The sequence below is a fragment of the Scyliorhinus canicula genome, chromosome 9 (genome assembly GCF_902713615.1).
Source record: "Scyliorhinus canicula chromosome 9, sScyCan1.1, whole genome shotgun sequence".
Taxonomy (NCBI): domain Eukaryota; kingdom Metazoa; phylum Chordata; class Chondrichthyes; order Carcharhiniformes; family Scyliorhinidae; genus Scyliorhinus; species Scyliorhinus canicula.
Window position 1 is genome coordinate 74,438,214 of NC_052154.1, and position 17,399 is coordinate 74,455,612.

At 43.0% G+C, this 17,399-nt stretch overlaps 1 protein-coding gene across 2 annotated transcripts in view; it reads right to left on the reverse strand.

The window, feature by feature from the left end:
- mbtps1 (membrane-bound transcription factor peptidase, site 1) overlaps positions 1-17,399 on the reverse strand; it is a 137,987-nt gene that overhangs the window by 16,370 nt on the left and 104,218 nt on the right. For both annotated transcript variants that reach the window (XM_038806916.1, XM_038806915.1), the window contains exons 18-20: positions 16,462-16,539; positions 9,302-9,442; positions 751-882 (exon numbers count right to left, since the gene is read on the reverse strand). In XM_038806916.1, coding sequence (XP_038662844.1) covers positions 751-882; positions 9,302-9,442; positions 16,462-16,539 — 351 coding nt within the window. The remainder of the gene's footprint in view (positions 1-750; positions 883-9,301; positions 9,443-16,461; positions 16,540-17,399) is intronic.

Here is a 17,399-nt window from a genome sequence, read left to right on the forward strand (position 1 = left end):
TTTCTCTATAAAATCTTCTTAAACAAAGTTATGTAAAAGAAAACAGCACCAAGTTATATGCATGTATGCAAAGGAGAGTACACAACCTCATTTTTATATTAAGTTCAGCTTTTCAAAGAGTAATTTTCACCTGAACCAGCAGGGGAGCCATAGTAAATTCACAGACAATTGGTATTTTAGCGAATGTAGATTTTTTACAATGGAAACCAGTGGTGCGAATTCAATTAGATATCAGGGGCTGGATTTTCCACCCCGCCGCGTCACATTTTATTTCACCCAGCCGACGGGATGCTCCGTTATGCTGGCCGGTCAATGGGGTTTCCCATCGTGGGGCAGCCCCACGCCGTCGGGAAACCCCTGGGTAGTCGGCAAAACGGAGAATCCCGCCGGCGGAGAATCCAGCCCCAGAAGTTTGTCACCAAAACAGTTTGTATCATTAGCTGAATATTTTGCATTGACACAGTGCGGACATATAATGGAAAAAATACTGAGACACGAGATACCAGAATTTTTGATTTCACACACAAACCGAAGGTCAGAAAATCTGCGAACACTGCAGTCCTAAAGTAAAACTTCTCAATTTCATAACATTTTCAGTTTTACATTTAATATCAATAACTGAAAAAAATCCATCTTAATATATAGACAAATCCTAGAAGGATGACACAGATAACAGGGAGCATTACATGTTTGCAGATGGAACATTGAACTGACATTATGATAGAGTCCTGAGTTTACAAAAACTCTTACCTTCCATCCTCTCTGGCAGGGGGTGGTCTGCTCCAGAAGGAGGTTGCCGCCTATTTTCAGAGTGGCTTAGGCTGGGGGGCATCACACCATACGAGGTGTACTGAAGGAGAGCATCAAGCAACCAGAAGCAATCTGGGAGGGGTGCGTGGGAAACAAAGGATAAATGTGCAGTCAGGTTTTCAAGCAAAACAAATTCAAAAACTGTGACATTAAAAATACAAACGCATGCCTATAAATCATTGAAACGTTCCTACACTTGAGCAGAAATTGCCAGATTGTTGCATACAGGGGACCAGGTGACATGTGGATGGTGGTGGTGAGGGATGTGGAAGGACAGTTCAGGTTAAAGATAAACACTGATCTTACTAAATGGTGCAGCATGTGCAAGGATCTGAATGGCACGCTATTTGTCAAGTCACATTCATATATATTATGTCCTCACTAAAGTTGCAGTTGCTTTCCTGAAAGTTGTGAATCATGGGATCCTGCAGAAATCAATGTTAAAGCCCGACTAAGGTTCCTTACGACATCTCTCACTTGGAAAAAGCAATGTACGAGTTGAAATACTGCACCATACTGCACATTGCTAGCTGAAATAACTTCACTTGTAAAATAAAATACATCACTAATGATAACAGAAACACAATACACATTGCAATTCAAATAGTTTAAAACATAATTGTCCAAACAATTTGCGAGGGGCCACTTTTCAATTTTTTTCTCACTCAAGCGGCTAACGTGTGCCGACTTGCTCATTCACACCCCAGTTCATCAGCCTGCTTGCTCATTCACACCCCTGCTCCCAGGCCTGCTCGCTCATTCACACCCCAGCTCCCAGGCCGGCTCGTTCACACCCCAGCTCCCAGGCCGGCTCCCTCACACCCCAGTTCACCGGCCGGCTCACTTATTCACACCCCAGCTCCCAGGCCGGCTCACTCATTCACACCCCAGCTCCCAGGCCTGCTCGCTCATTCACACCCCAGCTCCCAGGCTGGCTCCCTCACATCCCAGCTCCCAGGCCGGCTCACTTATTCACACCCCAGCTCACTCGTTCACATCCCAGCTCCCCGGCTGGCTTGCTCGTTCACTTCCCAGCTCACCGGCCGGCTCCCACACACCCCAGCTCCCAGGCCGGCTCCCTCACATCCCAGCTCCCCGGCCGGCTCCCTCACACCCCAGCTCAGGGGCCAGTTCGCTCATTCACACCCCAGCTCCCAGGCCGGCTCACTGATTCACATCCCAGCTCACCGGCCGGATCACTCGTTCACACCCCAGCTGCCAGGTTGTGAGCTTGATCCCAGGCCAGCTCCCTCACAACCCAGCCCAGAAGGTTTGGATATTTTACCACTGGGAGACATTCAGGATGGCCATAATGATGCCAAGACAAGCTTCCTCACTCTGCTATGCTGGAAACTCAACTCTCCAGGCAGGGGATGGTGTTGTTGCAACTCTGCTGTTCCTTGCGGCAACCTTGGTCCACTTCACCAGCTTGACCATTGTCCTTTAGGAGGACAGTGCCTGCGCTGGAGGGCAAGAGGCAGTGCAGCAAAAAGGCAAAAAGAGAGCGCACCCTGTAAAAAGAAAAGGGATGACACTCACCTTCACACTGCTCCTCCGATTAGAGACTGTTTCTTTCCCAAATTTGCTGCTGATAGACTAAACACGGGAGACAAACAGCCTGTGATTGGAAGAGCAACTCCATGCAGATCCTTCATTAAACGTACCTACATTTTAAGCAGCGAGTTCGGGGGCCAGATGGATGTGAATGGCGGGCTGGATTGTAGCCTGCGGGCCATATATTGGGCAAGCCTGCCTTTAAAAGATTGCAGTACTTTCCTCAGTACTTTTAATTGACGATGCTCCATCTTGTGGCAGAGGCTGGTCAGTGCAGTTCGCAGTTGAAGAATTATCTGCACCAACCAAATTCTACCACTGGGTAGAGGCCAGGCCTTCAGTTTCAGAACAAGAGCCACTGAAGAGGACTAAAAACAGAGACCAGGAGCTGACAGAAGAGGAAGTACAGCAGGAAAAGCCATGTTGAGCAGACAGCCGCAGAAGAGGTGGTCTGTGATAAACAACATTGAAGTGAGACTGACGATGTTAAATGGATTTACTGATAGTTTGATAAACAGATTCACTTGTTAATAAAACAGAGTTTTGCAGTGCTGGTTGAGTTACTGAGCTCATCATATCTATATGTTCCAGAAGATGCCTGAAGGTGGTGTTTGGTTGTGGGTAGATGGCAAGTACAACAATCTGATCTGCTGAGCCAGATGAAAATACAGTACCCTGTTTGGGGCGTTGATACTTTTTAAATTGGAAAGAAAGTCTCTGATAAATGTCGACTTGTATAACGTTAATCTAACACCTGTTTCTACAGACGTTTAGTGTAACATAGAGACATATGAGCTCAGTAACTCACCCAGCACTCCAGTCAATGGGTATCTTGGCTGAATGAACAGATTCACTAACGGCACGAAGAACCACACTTTTTCCATACACAGAAATAAATCTGAGTTCTAAAATCTTCTCCTTTTGGCAAAATAAAAATCTTACATCAAAGCCTTCAGATAGATCAAGGATCTCTGCGCCCCCCCCCCCTCTCCACGCACACCCCGCCCTCTCTGCGCATGCATCTCACACCCCCCTCAACGTACACACCCCACCCCCCCTCAATGTACGCACCCCGCACTCCTTCCCTCAACATACGCACCCCGCACTCCTTCCCTCAACATACACACCCCGCCCTCCCCCCGTCAACATACTCACCCCGCTCTCTCTCGCTCTCAACACACAATATCATCAGTGCAGAAGGTGGCCATTTGGCCCATCGAGTTTACATCGACCTGCTTGAAGAGCACCCTACCTTGCCCTATCCCTGTAACCCTTTCTGCCATTTTGGACACTAAGGGACAAATTAGAATGGCCAATTCATCTAACCTGCATATTTTGGGACTGTGGGAGGAAACCGGCGCGCTCGGAGGAAACCCACGCAGACAATGGAAAAATTTGGAAACTCCACAGTCAGTCACCGAAGGTTGGAATTGAACCGGGTCCTTGGCACTGAGGCAGCAGTGCTAACCACTGTACCAATTTAGAACCTAATGGTCAGATACAAGTACATATACTTTACAAAATAACTACATTTATTTGGATATTAATGATTATTTTCAGTCTGGAGGGAAGTATACAGTGGTGCTCCCCATGGGTCAGTGATAGAAATCACTGCTCTTTATGATATCTATTCATCTGCATTTGGGTACAAGAGTATAATTTTAGTCTGCAGATGACATGGAAGTTGGAAATGTAGCAAGAGACTTCAGGCAGACTGGTAAATGAGCAGACCTACAGCGGATGATAGAGATGCCTTTAAGTATGTTGCCTTTAAGAGGCAATATAAATGGCATGGTACAATTTCAAAGGGGGTGCAGGGACAAAGGCCTGGGGTGCACAGATCTTTATAGGTGGCAGGACAAGTTGAGAAGACAGTTGAAAGAAAAAAACAGGATTTATAAACAGGGGCATAGGGAGTGCAAAATGAAAAGCGGTTTACGTTAAACCTTTTCTTAATCACTGGTTAGACTTCAGCTGAGTACTGTGATATCAAGTCCTTGGAGAGTGTGCAGGGAGGATTTACTAGGATGGTACCAGAGGCAAGGACACAGTGTAAAGGTCCGTCCTGTTTATTCCCTTATTTCCCCTTTCTTTTATTTTGCCATTATCATTTTTGATCCATGGATGATTAACGGACATGTATCTTTTAAGTCAAGCAGCAGAGAGGAATGAGGAATTCAGAAGTGAGAACACTTGGCTGGTTTGAACAGGAGACAGACTTGGGCACCAGAGAGAGAGATGGGATGGGACCCGGTTTGATTGGTTGGTTGGTTAGTGGCCAATGAATTGGCCAAAAGACCAGACTCTGTCAGGTAACAGGTGGTGACTGGATCCTATCCCAGTGGGAATGTTCTCAAGAGCAGTTGAATCCTAGACACAAAGACAAGAATGTTATCTCCTTCTCTCCAGAAAGGCTGTGTGTGTTATATTTCTGAAGCTGCAGAGAACCTGAATGACTGAATCGACAGGGAAATTATTACAGGCTGCAAACAGAGACCAAGACCTGCTCCCTCTCTCCAGAAAGACTGTGGTGCTGTATTTCTGAAACTACAGAGACCTGAATGAATCTACAATAAAAACTTTGAACTGAAAGCAAAGTTTGAAGAGGAGTAAGGTAGCTCTTATTATAAGTAAACAGTAATTGTGTTTGAACTTACAAACCCTGTGGCTGTAATTATTGGGCCGTTAAGGTCAAAGACTTTGGGTATTTTTCTAAGAATTATTGGTTAATTCACTTGTGTTGGGACTCCGGGTCAAGGGGGGGGGGGGGGGTGGAATTTAGCCCAGGGTATCGTGACACTTGATGTGGAGAGACTAGAGAAGTTGGCATTGTTCTTGAAGCACAGAACTTAAGAGCAGATTTAATAGAGATGCTCAAAATCATGCAGGGAAATAAAGAGTAAACTAGGGCACAGCGTGCTCCAGTGGCAGAAGAGTTGATAACCAGAATGCACAGACACAGATTTATGGTAATTGGCAAAAAAGGTCAGTGATGTGGAAATATTTCAAAAACAAAAACCACAGTGAGTTGCATTGATTTGGAATCACTGGCAGAAAAGAGTGGTGAATGCAGATTCAATAGTAGCTTTCAAAAGGGAAAATGCTTGAAGGGGAATGTTTTGCAGGGATTTGGGAAAAGGTTGGGTGGGATGTGGAACTAATTGGACAGCTCTTTCCAAAACCCAGATACAATAGAATGGGCCAAATTAATACAGGAACATAAGCAGCAGGAACAGAATTAAGGTCATACAATCCCTTGAGACTCCTCAATAAGACCATGACAAATGTTCAAAATAACATATGTATTCATTTAAAAGTCAAATTTGAGCCCCCCCAAAAAAACTGTTGCAACGGAATAAAGTAAAAAACACTGAGAATTCATATTCTTTCTCTACCATTACATTCTAACATTACAATCTATATACATTTCATCCAACACAAAATTAATATACACTATAATAAATTAAAATTTCACTTGAAAATCTTCCGAAATTGTTCTGTACACCATCTGAATCATCCAGTCATAGCCCCAACAGCCCGATTGTATAACATCACATGGATCTTCCTCACTGCATCATTGGTGGAACCAGTAACTACAATTATTTGTCCTTGATGTCAATGAGGGCATTCAATACTGCACGCTTTTAGACAAATTATTTTTGGACGATATTGGGATTAGGTTTATTCCATCCATACCTCACTGCACAACGTTGCTAGCGAGGGGGCTTACTTATTTCCACCATTAGTGAATGTAATTTTGCTTTCCAACATCCAATTGTTCCACATTTTTTAGAGACTGCGCGAGACAACGCATCCAAGGGCTGAACAACACTCATAAAACCGCCGGGGAATAACTACCACATCAGTGCTGGTTGATCTCATCATAGACTACATAGTCAACGGATCTGAACATATTCCAGATGAGCAAACTTTTTTCTTAGCGCAGTCCTCCTGGTATTCAATTGCACACTGCTTTTATCCATTTCTTGTAACTGCTTTCATCCATTCATTTCTCATGACACCACCTTCCTCAAATTTCTCTGTGGGGATAGATTTGTGCTTGAATATCACCAGCAGCTGAGACCTTGTGCCATCCACCAGATAAGATGGAACCACAGTGAACCATATCTTCTTGTGCCAGCCATCTTGACAAGGGCTTTCTTTCTCTTCAAAACCAACCTTGTTAACGGTCTTGTTTGTTGACACGTCCAAGCTCATCAGTGTTTCATCCATATGTCCAGCACAGGCTAATCAAAACACATTCTTTTCTTGATGTTAGGTAACAACAGTAGAATTTGATGATTTATCGACAAGTTCAGGTGGCAGGTGCTGTGAAATGTTTTCTGATGGAATAAGAAATCATGTCTTTTCATGAATCATGTGCACAACCTCGAATTCCAGAATACCACCTTTCTTCATTTCTCGGAGTGCTTGGAGTCAGATGACACTATGGTTGATCATATGCCATTTTGTCAACACTGTCGGCCACTTTTAACTCGAGGTGAGGCCATTTGCTCTGTATTCCTCTGCTGCTGTATTTATTTGTCGATATCTTCTTCCAGTCTTTAACTATTTCATCAGAAACATTAAACTCTTTAAGTTGCACAATTATTAATCTTCTCGGATACAATTTTCATTTCAAATGATGTTGCATACTTGTTATTTTTCTCAAAGGCATTGTGCTAGATTATGTGGTACATGCCGGTCTAGTCAATTGACTGGAAGACTGCTGCGCCATTAAATTAATGAACTGTAATAATTAAGAGCAAATAATAATCACAATGCAGTTTGACCCCTGATAAACCAGGGTTGACCTTTACGGGAGAGTGAAAAATTCAGTGTTTTTAGGCCAAGGGTCACCGTTTACGGGTATATATGGTAATCAAATCCCTGCAAGTAAAGATATTTCTTCTAATTTTAGTCCAAATTACCAACCTCAGCATTTATACCAATCAATAGCATTGATTGATAATCATAATTAAAATCATTCTGAAATAAATATACCAAAAGCTTCAAATAAATTAACTACATTCAAATCAATTACATAAAACTATTAGTCTGTGGTTTGTCTTTTTCCAGATCATATTCTTACTCAATTCAATATTCTAACATACAAGACTCTGCCATTTGAATTTATTTCTGCTTCTAAATGTATAACGTGGTTAAATTACTTTTGCAATGAATAATTTCCCTTACATTTGTTCTCAAAGAGCTGCTTGCTTTTCTTTAGTCTATTCTATGGCTCATCTACCTCGTTCTCTGTATGCTTCCATCTGCACCTAGATTTGCGATCTTTTTATCTACCACTCTTTCAGACTGGCAAAGTTCCTAGACACCATCAAGCTAATCAAATATTAAAATTACCTACACGTTTGCTGAATGGGGCATTTTCCTTGGTTTGGTTGCCAGTGATTCTCTGGGTGGTTTTATGAAGGTGCTGGGAGATAGTTGTCTAATTGCTCAACAGTGACAGGAATCAGATCCAAGATTAAGAGGAGCAAAACTAAAATTCCGTGGATCCTCCTGAGAACAAAGCTGATTGCATGAATTTCTAATAGAAGATAGCAATTTTATGGGTACTTTTATTGTAACAAACCAACATTGTTCAAACGGCTGGAAAATTAGATGAGCCGATTTTGTTGGGTCCTCTTGTGGTTGATTGGTGACTTTTGCATACAATTCTTTATTGCATCTTAGTAAATACAAATAGGTGTGAAAACAGAGTGATACTTTCAAAAAAGGTGACTGACGTTTAATTAATTTACGCAGCAGCATTAAAGCATATCATAGTTTAATGTGCTACGGCACTACACAGGAACATTAAATTTGATATTTATAATAGATAAAACAAATGGAACAAAAACTACTTAGCCAACTGCATAAGATTATTTTTTAAGAAAAGCACAAAATCAGAAGTACAGGTTGCATATCAGGATAGCTTGTTCAACAGTGGATTGTTTGCGATTCATCAATGGAAGATTTCAGCTATTGATTATTAGTTTACAGCTTGTGGGTATTTTTCACACACTGGAGATTCTGGAGCTGTAACACCCTATTGATTGTACGCTAAATGCAAAACATGAAATCTCACGAATCAGAGCCAGGCTTTTTGAAATCAAATTTGCAGTACACCGTTAAAATTCACATGAACCACAGACATGGGATAACTTATGTTTGGGACTGATCACAGACTGCATTCTAATTGAGGAATTCAGATGGTTTATATATAGAACAATAACTACTGTGAATTATTGCTAAGCAGTAATTAACTTGAGCATTCAGGTAGCATCAAACAATAGAAGGATTTCAGTGGTTATTAACTGTCATCTGAATTTTAAATACAAGCTATAATTACGGTTGTGTTTTTAAAATAAAATACAATAACCAAGTTGACTGGGTAGTTTTGATCATTTTTGGTCCATTTGTTTTGCCTGTTGTGAATGTTAACAGCCAAAATATTCTACGCAGTTAATGCATAGCGATGTGCACACTTGGCTGATGTGATCATTACACAAGATAATGAAACTATAGATTATAATGCAAGGCCATTATTGGGTTTTACTTTTCTTTAACCTATTGGCAGCCATTCACCAAGTTGCCCAGAAGGTGGGGCTAGTTTAGGTCTGCAGATGATCACCACCATTAAAGCCAGGCACTGTCCAGGTGGAGTTTACCTTTGATTGACTAGTGGTCCAGAATGCTACACTACTATCCAGTGGTACAGACCAGTCAAATAAATGGAAATAGGCTTCCACAAGTTCGGGGGACAGGAAGGACCTCAACCAACAAAAACTTACTGGCAATTCATCACCACCTGCAATAGCAGGCACACATTCAAAAGCATATACACTAGATTGCATTCGGCACAGGATCTATGCAAATTTCTCCCAAACCCCAAGACTGTGGAAATAAAAATCAGTCAAGATTTTTTGTTTACCTTTTTGCCTGTGGCTGTCATCCAGGCAATTAGAATCTCCGTATAAGACAATCCGCCCACCACCATCAGATGGTGTCTGATACAATCCCAAAATAGGGACATTTGTAACCACAGCCGTCTCTTGTTTTAAAACTTCCAATCCTGCAAGACAGGAGGCCAAGACTGAGATTTTCCTGGCTCGAAAGTGGCAGTTAAAAAAAAAAGAAACAAATGCAGTTAAATATTTAAAAAACACCGATTAGTGACGATAACATGAACCAACTTGTAACTAACCAGAAAATTGTAAGCAAATTAAAATCAATTTCAAAACTAAGGAAAACGCCCAATTTGGTTTGTAGCAATTTTATTCTCTTCACCGAACAGAAATCAGAGCGGGAATAGTTATGCCAACCTACAGCAGAGAAACTGCAAAATTCTTAATTCATTATAAATTCTAGAAATGTTAATTTATCATTTGGATGTGAAAGTATTAGAGGGGGTGCAAGGAAATTTTGCGAGAATGGAGCTCCTCATCCCAAGAGCCAATTACGTTGAAATCGTGGAGAGATTGGGACAGAATAGGGACGGCTGAGCGGAAATTTGATAGAGGTATTCAAAAGCACGAGGGATTAGGATAAAGTGGAGGGGAGAAATTGCTCTAACTGGTGGAAGGATCAAGAACAAAATAGTAATTGGCAAATAAATAATGGTGGGAATTAACTCTCGAGTGTGGTGGAGTCAATTGAAGCGTTCAAAAGGGAATTACCTCATTTGAAAAAGAAAACAAAATTCCAGAGCTACAGAGAAAAGGCAAGGGAGTGGCACTAAATGAATTTCTCAGTCAGTGTCTAGTTCAGACATGATGGGCCAAAGAGCCTCCCTCTGTGCTATAACTATTCTATGAATCTATTCTGTGATTAGTTGGGAACTTACATCCATTATGTCTTGCTACACAATAAACTCGCTATATTTGCAATTCAGTCCATCTATAATAGGCTTTTAAGAGTTACCCAAAAAAACCTAATACAAATAAAAGAGAGCGATCACTCATACAAATTTGACGTCAGAAATATAGCCATTAATAACGCATGTTTGACTGAGGGCCTCCTGCAATCTAACCACACAAGATAATAGACAAGGTGACTGACCAAAAGGAACTGAACTTTTAAATGTCTCAACAAAGGACCATTCACTTGCAACAAAATCATACTGTGACAAGTCTTCCATTTGGTTTATTTTGGATATCACTTCTCCAGTATTGATTTACTGATTACATTTCCTGGCAAAGTGAAAGAAGTAGAATAAGTAAGCAAAGCCTTCAGGGCAGCTACTTCCATTCCAAATTAATCTGACTCATTCTGAAATCAAGCACCAGAGTAACTGGATTGGGACTTACTCAAGGGTCAATGAAAGAACATGTTTTTTCCTTTGGGTTTCTTGACATGCTGAAGACAAGCATACCCATAGATACTCCCTTCATATAGCACTATTAAAAATCCCACGATAAATAACTATCGTCATAACAACCAAAATAAGCAGAGTTTAATCATTTATGCCAATCAGTGCACACCGACAGTTCAATTGCATCTGTCGCATGGTTCGTTTAGCACCTAGAAGCAGGAATATTAAGCCATTGTTCTGCGTCAATCTCTTTCACGCTTTACAAACTTCAGTTCATCTACAACTCTACAGTAGAATCACAGCCCCTCTCACAAATCTCCTGTTTGGAGCTTGATACCTGTTGAAACAGAGTTTTATCCTTGTCGTTTTGGTCAACTCAACTTTCGTCCTTACTTCACATTTGTTTAATTGCCAAGATTGCATTTTTCCCCTCTGGAACACCAGTAATTTTGTGTCGTACAACCATACGAAAATCAATTGGGAACAGGCAATCATTTGGCACCTTGAGCCTGCTTGGTCATTTAACAAGCTGATCAGATTGTGGCCTCAGCTCCGCATTCCATCTACTCCCGATAACTTTTGATTCCCTGTTAGTCAAGAATCTATCTCCCACTATCTTAAAAATATTCATTGATCCTGCCTCCACTGTTCTCTGGGGAAGATGGCTCCAAAGATTCATGACCCTCTGGAGAAAAAAAATTCTTCATTTCAATGATTGCTGCATCCCGTCGTGCTGTTGATCGACTAGACCCATCTGAAGTGGACAAAACTGTAATTTGTTAGCACCGGCTAAAACCGGTGCATTGTTTATAAAGCAAGACTGCACCTGCAAAAAGAACAGTGTAATGTGGATGGAGAAGGCGCTGGCAGTTATGTAGGAGGTGATTTTCATTTGGGATGCAGTGAAGTAAGGCAGAACTTGAAAATACACAGGCACCAAAGGTTTCGGACACTGAACCGGAGACCTTGGTGGGGGAGGTGCTAAGTAATAGAGATGCCCTGAATCCAGAGATACCCAGGAGGCCTTCCAGACACGCTTCAAAGGTAGTGGGAGCAAATAGCCAAGGAGGTCAATAGAACATAGAACAGTACAGCACAGAACAGGCCCTTCGGCCCTCAATGTTGTGCCGAGCCATGATCACCCTACTGAAACCCACGTATCCACCCTATACCCGTAACCCAACAACCCCCCCCTTAACCTTACTTTTATTAGGACACTACGGGCAATTTAGCATGGCCAATCCACCTAACCCGCACATCTTTGGACTGTGGGAGGAAACCGGAGCACCCGGAGGAAACCCACGCACACAGGGGGAGGACGTGCAGACTCCACACAGACAGTGACCCAGCCGGGAATCGAACCTGGGACCCTGGAGCTGTGAAGCATTTATGCTAACCACCATGTTAGCAGTCAGGCCCAAAGGACCTGGAAGCAGTGTCACAAGGTGAAAGACCTTACGTGAATGGGCAAGGCCACAACGTAACTTCAAATCCTCCATCTCACACCGCACCAGTAGACATATACGCTGTTCAACTCACCAGACACCTATTCTTCACCTTGCACAAATCTCTATCAATCAGGACTCAGACCCCTCATTCACATGCTTAGCATCACTGCAATGCTCACATCCACAAGGTGCACTACTGTCTATTAATAACGAGAGTCAGGGGGCGGCACTGTGGCGCAGTGGTTAGTACTGATGCCTCATGGCATCGAGGACCCAGGTTCGACCCAGGTTCGATCCCGGTCCGTCTGGAGTATGCACATTCTCCCCGTGTCTGAGTTGGTCTCACCCACACAATCCAAGGATGTACAGACTCGGTGGATTAGTCAAGCTGAATTGCCCTTTAAATGGGAAAAAAGAATGGGTATTCTAAAATTTAAAAAATGGCAGTCAAACAGATGGTACGATACGAACTGACACACATCCCTCTTTCTTGCAGGACAAGGTGATGTACTACCGAAGACAGTAGGAACTAACTGTAGGGCGACACGCATATCTGCATGCCCTATCCTCCTTGCAGGTCATGCAGTGCTGATCATTGCTGAGACCAAACTTGATGGTATCATACCCAACTCACATTCCACACACACATTTGACTTATTATTATTAATCTTTACTCTCACAAATAGGCTTACATTAACACTGCAATGATGCTACTGTGAAAAGTCCCTAGTTGCCACATTCCGGCGCCTGTTCTGATACACTGAGGGAGAATTCTGAATGTCCAATTCACCGAACAAGCTCATCTTTCGAGACTTGTGGGAGGAAACTGGAGCACAAGGAGGAAACCCATGCCGACACAGGAAGAACATGCAGACTCCGCACAGTGACCCAAGCCGGGACCATGGCACTGTGACTCAACACTGCTAACCACTGTGCTACCATGCCGCCCACAAGCTTCAGATGCAATAGCCATGCATCTCCTATTATTCCAGCAACACCCCTCCCCGCAACACAACTTTGAAACTTTTTGTTCTCTGACCAGGCAATGGAGAAACAGCAAGACAGTAATGAAGTTGACATACTGTCAATTGATTTTACACTCGTAGCCACCAACTCAGGTATTGACATTGCATGTAGTTTAAGAGGATAGTACATAAGCAGGATCTGTCTGTAGTGAAACACCAGGTGCAAGGATAGCACAGGTGTCAACAAGCTGAGTGCACTGCTGCAGAGGACGGAGCTGAGCAATTCAATGGGGCAGCCTGCAGACGACAATGGATGGGTGTACACAATAAAATGTTTGGTACATGGGCGAGCTTGCAGAAAGCCTGGGGTTCATGTCAAGGAGAATGGAGGAGATGGACACCAATTTGACATAGAGCCTTGTGCAGAGCAAACCCTTTCCAGCATGGAAATGGCAGCCAACTCTATTTACACACTTGCACACCCAATGCACAATCTGATGGCTATTATCAGCATGGGCAGCACAGTAGCATTGTGGATAGCACAATTGCTTCACAGCTCCAGGGTCCCAGGTTCGATTTCTGCTTGGGTCACTGTCTGTGCGGAGTCTGCACATGAAAAAAAAATGAAAATCGCTTATTGTCACGAGTAGGCTTCAATTAAGGTATTGTGAAAAGCCCCTAGTCGCCACATTCCGGCGCCTGTCCGGGGAGGCTGGTACGGGAATCGAACCGTGCTGCTGGCCTGCTTGGTCTGCTTTAAAAGCCAGTGATTTAGCTGAGTGAGCTAAACCAGCCCTGTGTGTGCGTGGGTTTCCTCCGGGTGCTCCGGTTTCCTCCCACGGTCCAAAGATGTGCAGTTTAGGTGGATTGGCCATGATAAATTGCCCTTCATGTCCAAAATTGCCCTTAGTGTTGGGTGGGTTACTGGGTTATGGGGATAGGGTGGAGGTGTTGACTTTGGGTAGGGTGCTCTTTCCAAGAGCCGGTGCAGACTCGATGGGCCGAATGGCCTCCTTCTGCACTGTAAAATCTATGATAATCTATGATCAGAGCTTTCAACGCAGCACAAGCAGCAATCAACTAATCTGGAGTTGAAGCAGAAACTCAATCTGCTGCCACTGGGTGTATATTAGTAGTGTGGGAAAGCACTTGCACAGGGTCACAGCAGTCCAATAACATACAATTAAGAATCTGCTCTAAGCGAATGGAGCACAAACCTCCTGTCTTCTCTCAGGCAGGTAGCATGCATCCAGTGGCCGCTCTGCCAATGCCATTGTTGTTGCCTTGTAAACCAGCCAGTGCAAACTCTGCCACCATTACCAAGATGGTGCAGTCGGCAGCCAGATGTTTTGGGTCCAGATTTGCTCAAGGACACCCTCAAAAGTTTATATGCAGTCTCCTCCTCGGAAAGTCCACCAGCCTTGCCGCAGTCAATGCAATACAGTAGCAATAAGCAGAGCCACAAGGGCAAGTTGATCATTGAAAGCAGGCACCACAAGAGCACACAAGGGTGATTATTGACTTCTGTATGCAATATGTCATAAATTCATTGATAAAATTAACATCTGAAATCAAATTTAATGGTGGCTTTTCCTTTTGCATTGTGGCCAAGCAGACACAGACAACCAGTGGCAGAGGGAAGATAATGGATGGAATTTAGTGTGCCCGACAGAGGGCTCGCATCCACCAACACCCCAAGTCAGAGAACTGGTGGAAGCTCCACAGTGCCCCTTCTTCTGGAGGCCTGATGCTCTTTAAGTTCAGTCAGGCACTTAACTGGAGAGTGTCAGGACTCCCATGCAATCATGGCTCGAGTCATCCAGAAACCCTGCCTCCGACAGCTGCCCGCCAATCAGTGGCCAGCAGCTCTCCAATACGGCAATGCCACCTGGAGGGGTAACTGCTGTCAGTAAAGCACCGAGGCCTTTATTAGGGATCTTGGAGACCAGAAAGGGAGAAGAATGCGCATCATAGGGCGGGGGTAACCAGTGGGTGCGGAAGTTGGGGAGATTCATATGCCAAGACACGGGGTGGTTTTAAGCACCGTGCCACACCCCTGGCCTTTCCAATGCCAGGTCCCTCAATCAGGTACTGAATGCCCATCAGCAAAGGGTCCTCCTTTATGGGAGATCACAGGAAATCTGATGGGGTTTGCTGGGCAACCTTCAGGAGACACAGGAGACCCATGCAAATCCCCTAACTTCCTGAGTCACCATTAAATCCCTGTAGGCTGAGGGATTTTAAGTTGCTCATTAATGAGCCCAATTTACATCCCACCATCTCCCCACCTCCATCATGCCCATCTCTGGCAGAATCCAAACTCTGACTCTTGGAAGGCAGAATTGGGGTTGTGGATACTTGGATGACATCTTTACAGGTACTCGGACCAGAAAGGTCATGTCCTCCTCTTCCAGCACCATAGCTTTTGCTTCTCACAGGCCTATTTTGCTTTAAACCTGCTGCTTGCCACTTTCTCCCTTCAACTTGGAGCCTTCCTCTGCTCCTCACCAATTTCACAGGACATTTTCCAGATTCGTGAGTTTTTCCTATAATTTAATTTAATTTAATTTAATTTAATTTAATTTAAAAGCCTTCTTGGGGCTTTCCTCCTTTAGGGCCTGGTCTCCTGCCAACAACTTGGTATCTCCCTCGAGTTCCAGAAATCACTCGACATTCACTGTTATTTTAGCTAGATCAACCAATTTAGGATTCTTAGACTTATTTCCCTCAATCTGCTTGTATATGCAGCTAGAGAGAGAGAGACTTAAACTGCTCCTTTCACTGCGCAGCTTAATCATCAACTGAACTGAAAACTGCTCTTCTGTTTCTCCATGTCTGTGTATCTTCTGTTGCTAGACAACAGCTCAGTTGTTCTTGTTCTTTAAATTCACTTCAAGAGTGGTAAAACTCATGAAAAATGGAGGTTAAACAAATAGTTACAATCCAAAATGAAATTAGACACAGGTTTTACCTTTTTAAGCCACTAAATAAAAAAAATTTAATTTAATTTAGAGCTAAAACTTGAAGGTATAGCTGATTCCTAACACTCAGAAATATAAATACAACTTACTTAACTACCTCTACATCCTAACAAAAATGGATGGTTGCTTCTGACCAGCAATAGATTAATGAGCAACGGAAGAAGCTTGGGAATGCACTGTATATGTGTGTCCTTTGGGGTGTTGAAATGTTGTGCAGAAAAACGAAAAGTTTGGGATGAGAGAAATACTGCACATAAGATGCTTGATCCACATAAATCAGGTCTACTTCATTACCACCATTGCATTTTTCAAAAATAATAAACCCAACCAACTACTAGTTCAAACCCTGTAGGAAGAGAGTAAAATGCAGTTGCTATAGTTCCTACCTTGATCCTTTAGAGTATGAGCAAGAACAAGTCCATCCTCAGGAAATTTTGCAATACTGCTCCCTGAAGCATAATACACTGAAAGGAAAACAGAAGCATTTTGTTTTATTCCAGAACATTTCTGTAAACCGTACTGGTGAATATCCGCAGAAAGCAGCTTGTGGACTGAAAACAAAAATACTCATCCTGTACTCTGGATTACTAACCAGTACAGGACAACATTTTAAGCACCAGCCCAAATGTTATGCTACACATGCATTAAACATTGGCTCGGCCACACCTGGAGTACTGTGTGCAGCTTTGGTCACCATTTAATAAAGAGGTGATGATGCACTTGAGAGGATGCAGAGAAGATTTACAAAGATGATAAAATGCATATCAGGATAGGATAGACGGGTTGGGTCACTTTTGGAAAAAGGCAGCGAGAGGGAGCAAATAGAGATCTTGAAAATTGCAAATGTCTTTTATAGAGAGAGCAAGATAAGGGAAGGAAATCACAGACCATGGTGCCTATCTGTTTCTGAGCCAATTATACCCAGCACCCAATCCCCTCACCCCACCGTTAACCCACGACAGCTTCAATATAACACCTTAATGACGCGCTTTGGGTCCATAGAATTGAATGAAGTAGCACAGGAGGAGACCATTGAGCCCATCCAGTCTGCACCAGTTCTTTTGAAGAGTACAGTCATTGTGACCCCATTTCCCTTGTTTCTGCTCTTTCCCTATACATCTTTTTCTCCTGGTATTCATTAAATTTCCTTTTGAACATTAATTTAATCGTCTTCCACCACGATTTCAGGGAGGGAATGCATTCCAAATCTAACCACTCTGTGCAAAAGTTTTTCTTCACCTCTGGTTCTTTTGTCAATCAACTTAAATGAAGTTAAATCCAGGTCATCTGATTATCAATCCTTCAACCACTAGAAATAGTTTTG